At 59.1% G+C, this 8876-nt stretch overlaps 1 protein-coding gene across 1 annotated transcript; it reads left to right on the forward strand.

Annotated features, from left to right (window-relative positions):
- The first annotated feature begins 269 nt into the window (after nt 1–269).
- On the forward strand, nt 270–6646 carry LOC102041160 (cationic amino acid transporter 2-like). The gene is made up of 12 exons (XM_031055199.1): nt 270–278; nt 1825–2197; nt 2298–2453; nt 2690–2858; nt 3122–3258; nt 3621–3843; nt 4299–4435; nt 4756–4858; nt 4969–5111; nt 5439–5605; nt 6135–6243; nt 6492–6646. The coding sequence occupies exons 1-12, from the start codon at nt 270–272 to the stop codon at nt 6644–6646; spliced, it is 1881 nt and encodes a 626-aa protein (XP_030911059.1).
- Nucleotides 6647–8876: the final 2230 nt, after the last annotated feature.

Here is an 8876-nt window from a genome sequence, read left to right on the forward strand (position 1 = left end):
AGTTCCCCTTTCCACCTGCCCAGGGAGCTTGGAAAAGTGAATTAAACCCCCTCAGTAATGCCTCTGAGCCTATTAGCATTGCAGGCTGTGTGTATGATTTGGAAGGCGTTGTGGGAAAAATATTTCTGCATAGATTTCCCATTGTGCAGCCCGGAGCGGTGGTCAGCAGGGGGAGGGCCAGGGTGCTCCCAAAAGGGATTTAAGGGCACAGCCTCAGGGGGGCATGCCTGGTGCTCCCTGTCCTCAGCAGCTCGCCGCTGGAGCAAAGGATGGCTGGGGTGAGTCATTTGTTTGCAGGAGAAGGGAAAATCCCCGGGGCGAGGTGTCCTGGGCGGGACTGGGGCTGTGCAGAGGGTGGGAGATGCTGGGGGCGGCTCCTCCTCACCCGCAGGGCACAGCATTTGTCCTGGGCATTGGAGCTCCCTGTGACACCAGGAACGCCTCGTCCTGGGTGCGGGCAGGGCTGTCCCTGTCCCCTCCAGTTCCAGGCCACAGCAGGGATCACATGTCCCCTGTGCCCCAGGGATGTGCCACTGCACAGGGTGCCCAGCCATGGAAGTAGCAGATGGTGGCATTTGGAGTGTGTGGCACGGCTTTTGCTTTGCTGTGGGGTGACCTGGGGGTCCTGGCAGCACCATGGCATGTGGAGGCAGGTTGTCCAGACCTGGAGCTCCTGGGAAAGGGGATGGATGGTGGGGGAAGGCACACAAATCCCAGGCATGCCATACCAAGCACACCTTCCCCCAAGCACAGATGTCACATAATTTGGGGTTTCTGCCAGGCTGACATCCCCACTGGTGCCCCCAGCAAGCCAAAGCATTACTGCACAGGCTGATGGCCCAGTCTCCCCCTGAGCTGTGCCATTGACCCACAGTCAGAGGCGCTGTGGGAGCATCTCCAGCTGAGCAGGTGAGTCCTTCCTGGCACACTTCAAGGCAATTTCCAGGAGCAGAGCATCTCCTGTCCTTCCTTGTCTGGCATGGGTTCTGTATTTCAAATAGTTTCAGTGTCAAAGCTGGGATAATCCTGACTGTGTGTCCCTGCTGAGGCTGCTGGAGCAACAGGACTTTTGAGCTGGCAGGGGGGTCAAACACTTGTCCTTGTCCCCTCTCACAAATTGGACAGAGCCAAACAAACCCCAGCCATCCATAGCTCCACTTGTCACTGGGGATGAGAGAGCAGCACAGCTGCTTGAGCCCCATCTTGCTCCAAAACGGGCTGTTTTACTGGCAGGGACAGAGAGCAGGCAGCACCCAGTGAGTCCAGGAGCACTGTGGATGGTGGGAGCTGCAAGCACACCACTGAGGCTGGGTTTGTGTCACGTTAGGGTGGTCAGTGGGTGAGGCAGAGTAGAAATTTTCCAGGGTAGAAATCCATTTTGATTTAGGTGGAACGTACATCTTTAAGTATGTAGCTTGCTGTGTAGCCTGACTGCAAAAGCCTAGGCTCAGAGAAGCTGCTTCAGCGAAAGACAGAGATAAAGGGGGGGAGCCAGAAGGTGATAGAGACAGACAGAGACTGCTGTGAGAGCAGGGCAACCTGACCTAGGAATTCTTTCTGATAAAGAAGAACCACTGGCAAATGTCACACGAAATTTGTAAAAATGAATCTGTATGAACCTATTGTGAAATTGTATGCATATGTATTTGAGAGGGGGATAAAAAGGGACCTGAAGTTCCTAGAGGTACACATGTCATTTTAGGAGAACGATTCCCACATGCGTCCAGTGCTTTACAACTTTCACAAAAGTTGTGGAGTTCTGTTTATCTCCGCAAAGCAGTGGGGCAGCAGTGTCCTCACCCCTGCTGCTTTCCTGTCCTGCAGGTGCCGTGCTGGAGCCAGCTGCGCTCTGTTCCCCGGCTGCTTTCCCGCAGGAAGCGACTCCCAGCCGGCCCGGGGGACTCCAGCCTGCGCCGCTGCCTCTCCCCCCTGGACCTGGCTGCCCTGGGGGTGGGCAGCACGCTGGGGGCTGGGGTCTACGTCCTGGCAGGGGAGGTGGCCAAGACCAGCTCTGGCCCGAGCATCGTGCTCTCTTTCCTGATTGCAGCTGCGGTGTCTGCCCTGGCAGGGCTGTGCTATGCCGAGTTTGGGGCCCGTGTGCCCCTGGCTGGCTCTGCCTACCTGTACAGCTACGTGACAGTGGGTGAGCTCTGCGCCTTCCTGGCTGGCTGGAACCTGCTGCTGTCCTATGTCATCGGTATAAGGCCCTCTTGACCCCTCCCACCATGTGTTGGTGGCTTTGCTGGGTGTCCTTTGAGACCCCACAGGACCAGACCACAGCCATCCCCTCTCCCCAGGCACTGCCAGCGTTGCCCGGGCCTGGAGCGCTACCTTTGACCAGCTCCTCGGCAAGAAGATGGGGAGGTTTTTGGGTGCTCACGCAGCCATGAGCTCTGTGGGGCTGGCAGAGCACCCAGATGCCTTTGCTGCTGGCCTGGTGGTCCTGCTGGCAGGTAGGATGTTTCCCCCTGTGCCACCCTCCATCAGGTAGGATGAGCTCCTCACCCCACCGTGGGCTCTTCAGGATGGGGCTGAGCCCTCTGAGGCTTTGCCATTTCCCTGGGCAAAGAACGGGGAATGGAAAGGGAATCTGGGGAAATCTGCAAGTTGTTCTGAATTTGTCCCCCTTTTCCACCCTCCCCAGGAAAGTTTACCTGGTGTTATCCAGTTTTGATTTTTTATTCTCCAGCGCTTCTTTCCTTTGGAGTGAAGGAGTCCACTACGGTCAACAAAGCCTTCACAGCTCTCAACGTGCTCGTCCTGCTCTTTGTCACAGTGAGTGGCTTCATCAAAGGCCACCTGAGCAACTGGAAGCTCAGGGAGGACGCCCTGCCACAGGCAGCTGCCCACGAGGCTGGGTATGAGGGGCTTCACTCTCCCTGTGCTGCCTTCAGAGTGGGGAGTCAGACCCCCAGTGCTTTATGCCAGGAGACACCACTTTATCCCAGGGGACACCACTTTCTCTGTTTCTCTGTTTCAACGTGCCAAAGAGACAAAATCCTAAGCCCTGCTGGGTTGATGCTGTGGGCTGAGCGGGTTGGATGGACTGTTCAGCTTGACCCCATCCTGGGACCCCATTGCACAGACCCCCCTGCACTGCCTGACTCTTCTTCCTCCCCAGGAACCAGTCCATGGCTGACAACAGGACCAGTGCCTTTGGGGTGGGAGGCTTCATGCCCTATGGTTTCACTGGCACCTTGGCTGGAGCCTCTACCTGTTTCTATGCCTTTGTTGGATTTGACTGCATTGCTACCACAGGTAAGTGGGGTGGGGCGCTGCTGGTGGGACCCTCCCTGCAGGCTGGGCTGGCAGTGACCGTCCCCACAGTCCTGGGAACTGGTGTGAGGCTGGGAAATGGGCACATTCCCAGCTCTGTGCTGCAGCCACTCTCTCCTGCCCTTTCTAAGAGTCCACGTGGAATGTCTGGGCTAATCCTGGAGCAGAGACATTCTCTATCCCAATATCCCTGGGGCCCAGAACATCTAGTGGTCCTTGCTAGAAGGTCTCTGTATCCTCTCTTGGGGGCATATAGGATCTGCTCTCCAGCCTGTGCCGGGCTCTTAGCATGCCATGCACTTTAAGTGAGCCTCTGTTCCTACAGCTGAGCTTGTCCTCCCCAGGGGAAGAAGTGAGGGACCCCCAGAGATCCATCCCCATGGGCATCATTCTCTCCCTCCTCATCTGCTTCCTGGCCTACTTTGGGGTGTCTGCTGCCCTCACCCTGATGATGCCCTACTACCTCCTGGACACCACGAGCCCGCTGCCAGTGGCCTTTGAGTACATTGGCTGGAGCAGTGCAAAGTACGCCGTGGCTGTGGGGTCACTGTGTGCCCTGACCACCAGGTGAGGGGCATCCTCTGATGGCATTTCTGTGGTTCAGAGCAGCTACTGGAGCTGAACACATCCAGGAGATATCCCCAACCCCTCCCTCCTGAATCCCTCCTTGCCTTTCCTGCTTGATTGAAATTCCTTCCACACAAGGATGTTCCCACCCGGGCCCTTCCTGATCAGGGAGAGCAGCCAAGCCCATTGGCATGCTACTGAAGGAAGTGGCCAGGTGGCACCATGTCCACAGGAGTGGGCTGGGGTGTTCTGGCATGCACAGGTGACTGCAGACATCTCTTCCCTGACACTGTCCCTCATCTGATGGTGAGGAAGGTGATGATGTTGTTAGATGGTCTTGAGAAGGTTATGGGCCATACAGATCAATGGGATCTCCCTTGGAGGGGCAAAAGGCAGGATGGCACCTCCTGCTTTCCTCCCCTCTTTTCCCCCATCTCCTCCCCTGTCTCATGCAGCCTCCTAGGCTCCATGTTCCCCATGCCAAGGATCCTGTATGCAATGGCTCGAGATGGGCTCCTCTTCCAGCCTCTGGCCAAAGTCAGTCGCCGTCAGTGCCCGGTGGTGGCAACCCTGGTGTCTGGGGCAGTGGCAGGTGGGTGAGTGCTTGGGTTGCCCTTCACCGTGAGCAGGTCTTGGTGGGTGTCCTCTCTCCCTCTAGCTTGACTGCAGCTGTTTGAGCCATGTCTCTTCACCCAGAGACAGATCTCCTCATGGTGGTGAGGGCCATTTGGCCTTGATGGTGTCCCAGACTCTCTGCAGTGCCAGGCAGGAGGTGACAGGATGCTTTGTGCTAGTGACCAATCAAGGTTGTGTTGCAGTGGGTGTCAGGGGGACATGGGGAACTCAGAAGAGGATGAACTGAGGTGGGCACAGCAGCACTGCCAGCTCTGAAAGGGCTTCTCTTTCCCCCAGCTCTCCTGGCCCTTCTCTTTGACCTGAAAGGCCTGGTTGACACCATGTCCATTGGCACACTGCTGGCCTACTCCATGGTGGCTGCCTGTGTGCTGCTGCTCAGGTGAGACTGCTGGGGACAGGGGACAGGGCTCACCCAGTTCTGCTGTGGGCCATGCTGGGACAAGGCGGGTGCAGGTTTGTGTGCATTGACACCCAGTGCCTGCTCCTCAGGTACCGGCCTGAGCCCAGCCCTCGGGACACTCCTGCGGGGAAGGTCCCAGCTGTGCAGCCATGGTGGAACCACCTGGTCCAGCCACCCCCCAATCCCACCCCTCGCTCCTCTGCTCTGGTGCTCTGGGCTCTGACAGCTGCAGGTGTGTCTGGGATGATGGATGGGCTCTAAGGGAGCTGGCCTGGGGGGACCCATGGGGACATCCCTGCTGTAGCAAGGGCTGGCCTGGTGGAAACCACCCAGCAGCAGATGCAGGGGCTGCCTGGCTCCTCCTGCCCTCACCCCACTGCCACACAGCTGGCTGCCCCAGTGGGACCTCAGGACACCCCCCAGAGGGAGAGAAAAGCCAAACCCACCATGAGAAACCACCCAGCCATGTCCCCCAGTTTCCATTTGTCCCCCCATGGCAGCCTGGCAGAGGGATGGGCCAGCCCAGGGGAGCTGCTCTGAGCCTGTGGTCCCTCTGCAGCTGCCCTGGCCTGTGCCCTGGGCTGGGTGAGCACTGCTGGGCTGCCCTGCCTGCAGGCTGGGGGTGCCTGGTGCATCACAGCTCTGGCCCTGCCTCTCCTGGGGATCCTGGCAGCAGCTCTTCTCATCTGGAGGCAGCCTCAGAGCCAGGACAAAGCGTCCTTCATGGTGAGCACCCAGCCCAACCCTCGGGGTGTACCCAGGAGGAAGGACCTGGGGCACAGAGAGCAGGAGGTGCTGCAGCCCTGTGGGGAAGGGGCCATTTGGGGCTGTTCCCTCAGCTGCAGGTCAGGCACATCTTTGCTGCACCCACATTAATAAGGTACTGCTGGAGGCAGCATGTGGCTCGTGGGGTTTTCATGGGGACCATGAGGGTTCTTCCTCCCAGAGGGCTGAAGGGGCATCTCCCAGCTGAGCCCAGTGCCTGCTGAGGAACCAGGGCTGCTCTTCAGTAAAAAGATACCTGGCCTTAACACCTTGGCTTACTGTTACAAGTGCCTCTCAGCTCAAATCCTGCAGTGCAGGATCTCTCAACCAAAACACCCGCCACAAGCATCCCTCTCTAGCACAGGCTGCAGTCCCAGCTTGGATCTCTGAGCCTCACAGCCAGGCTGGGCTTCCCCTTGCCTGTGGACAACCAGCCAAAGCAGCAAAGAGCTGCATTTAGCCGTGGAATTTACCCTTGTGCTGCCTGCAGGTTCCCTGCCTGCCCTTCCTGCCTCTCCTCAGCATCTCCATCAACGCCGTGCTGCTGGCCCGGCTCAGCGCGGCCCCCTGGCTGCGGTACCTGCTCTGGATGGCTGCGGGTGAGCACGGCCACTCCCGAGGCCCCGGAGCTGCCACCAGCCCCTCTGGGTGGAGTGCTGGTGGTTTGAGGCACTCATATTGCTCTGAGCAGCGGTGGGGAGGGAGGAGATGCTGACCTTTGATGTCCAGCAGTGATGGGAGCACCGTGTCCTCTGAAATGTGGCCCAAAGGAAGGGGCCAGCACTTGGTGGCTGGGAGGGGAAGGAAGAGAAACAGTCCATACACACCCCATTCTGCCCTTTCCCAGGTTTCCTCATTTACTTTGGCTATGGGATCTGGCACAGCACTGGGAGCCAGTGGCCTGAAGGGACAGGTCCCCAGGAGCTGCCCCAAAGCAGAGCCAGGGATGTGGCCCTGGAGCCCCGTGGGCCTGCCCTGTGCCCATCTGCTCCAGGGCAATAAGAGGGGATGGCCAGTTCCAGAGGGCCTGGCTCCCTCCACCCTGTGCCCAGGGGGCAGGGAAGCCCCTTGGGCTGTGGCTCCTGTCCCACAGAGGGGCCAGCCCTGCCAGAGCTGCAGGAGCTGCTTCCCTGAGTCTGGTGAACCTTTCTGAGCAACCCAAATCCCCACAGCAAGGCTCTGCAGACAGAGTTCTCTTTGGACAGGATAAAGCACACAAGTGGTTTTGCTGCTGTTACTGGGCTGTGTTTTTGTGTTGTTTTTTTTTCCTTTGAAACCTTTCCCTGCAGCCACCCCACAGGCCCCTTGCCCACCCTGCTCCTTCAGCTGCTCACAATGAGGTGGAGAGGCTTCTTGTGCTGCCCTGACCCTCCATTTCACCTGGGCACCATCCTGAGCTGTTATCATCCCCCCCCCATGACTGCCAAGGTACTGCCTGGTCCAGGCTTTCCCCCTTCAGAGTGTGCAAGTCCTTTTCTGCACTCATTTATTCCTCCTCCTCAGTTCCCAGTGTCCCCTTTCCCAGAGTCGGGCACATTCTTCCAAGTCCCACGCAGGATCTGCCTCTGGGGCTCTGGGACATGGTACCAGGTGTCCAGAGCAGGATCCCAGAGCTCACCAGCCTCACATCCCTTTGTCCAGAAATCCTGATCCCTTCAGCCATAGCCAGGCAGGATTTGGGCTATCCCTGCTTTGTGTTACAGCACCTGGGGGAGGCACAGATGGTGTGTGGAGCAGAGGGTGCCCTGGTGGGACATGGTTCTGACACAACAGGCTCCCCCATTTCCCCCTGTGGCCACCCCATGGAGGTGTGTGGGTCAGAGCTGACCCGACATCCACGTTGCCTTCCTGGCTGCCCGTTCAGCTGCTGTGTTTGTGATTAGGGTCAGCACAAAGGACGGAAGTGGCTGATGGAGTGGCCCTGATGCTGGGAGGGTCTGGGTCTGCCCTGAGCTGGGAGCCCATTGAAATGAAGGAAAAGGAGCAGGAAAATGGGGATCAGCCTTGAGGGCCTCATCTGGAGCTTCCTTGTTGAGTCTTTGTGGTGTCAGCTCCCACCCTTCCCCTTCTCCCCACTGTATGGGGTGTGGAGCACACAGCCCCACTCTGGGACACTCCTGTACCAGTCCCCCAAACCACTGACATGGGATTCCTGAGGCTGCTGCTTCTTACAGATCTGTAATCCTTACAGCCAGCAGCACCTTGGCTGGTGCACACACACACCCACACACCCACACACCCACCCACACACACATGTACAGCTCTGGCTAAACAGCCCTGGGGAGGGAGGGCACAGGCCTGGGACAGCCCCAGAGCAGTGACTCCCACCACACTGGTGCACCCAGGGGAAAGTGCTTGTGTGCATCCAGCCCTGAGCCACAGCCTTGCTGGCAGCATCTTCCCTGCTGGGGATGCCCTGCCTCGAGCAGAGGGATGGGACCTGCCAAAGCCTGGTATCCCCTGGGAGGATGCTCTGCTCCCTGACGTGCAGCTCCTGCCTCTGTCCAGATTTTGGGGGAGGAGATGGGACTGGTGGTGCTGCTGATGGGCAGCAGGACAAGCAGGGCTTGGGGTCTTTGTGAGCTGGGACATGTCTGAGCTGCAGGAGCTGTACCTGGGACACATTTGCTGAAGGTGAAGGAGGTGATGGGAATAGGAGGGTGGGAGCCCTGCCTGGTGAGGTTAACACCATGTCCCCAGTGCCCTCCTCATCCTCCTGGTGCTTGTCCTAGTGGCCTCCCCATCGTCCTCACGCCCTGGGGCAGCACTGGTGCTGTTTATACTCAGAGCCAAGTGCTGGGTCAGATTTGGCCCAAAGCAAGTCTGTGTGTCCTGGCCGGCCCCTTTCACCCCCAGGCACCCCTCACCAGAGGAAGGGGCAAGGGGACTGCGTGGGTGGGAGGCCAGGGTCCCTCTGCATCCCCACACGGGCTGGGGAAATGCAGGAGGGAGCCTCCCGTGAAATGCTCCATCGCTGCCGTGAATTGCTCCATCACTGCGGTCCATGAGGCGCCCCGAGGGCTCGGCCAGCCCGGAGCCCTGCCCCGACCGGGGGCACTGGTGAGAACAGCCCCGGTGAGAGCAGCGCTGGGCTCGCAGGGCAGCCCCGGCAGTGCCCGGTGCCGCCGGTGCTACGTGGCGATGAGGGGCACCTCGCCCGTGGCCATGGGGAACGGGGCGCCGTCCCCGGCGTGGAGCACTCGGTACAGCAGCTCCTCCTTCTCCCGGCGAG

This window comes from Geospiza fortis, unplaced genomic scaffold, assembly GCF_000277835.1.
Source record: "Geospiza fortis unplaced genomic scaffold, GeoFor_1.0 scaffold55, whole genome shotgun sequence".
NCBI classification, from domain to species: Eukaryota; Metazoa; Chordata; class Aves; order Passeriformes; family Thraupidae; genus Geospiza; species Geospiza fortis.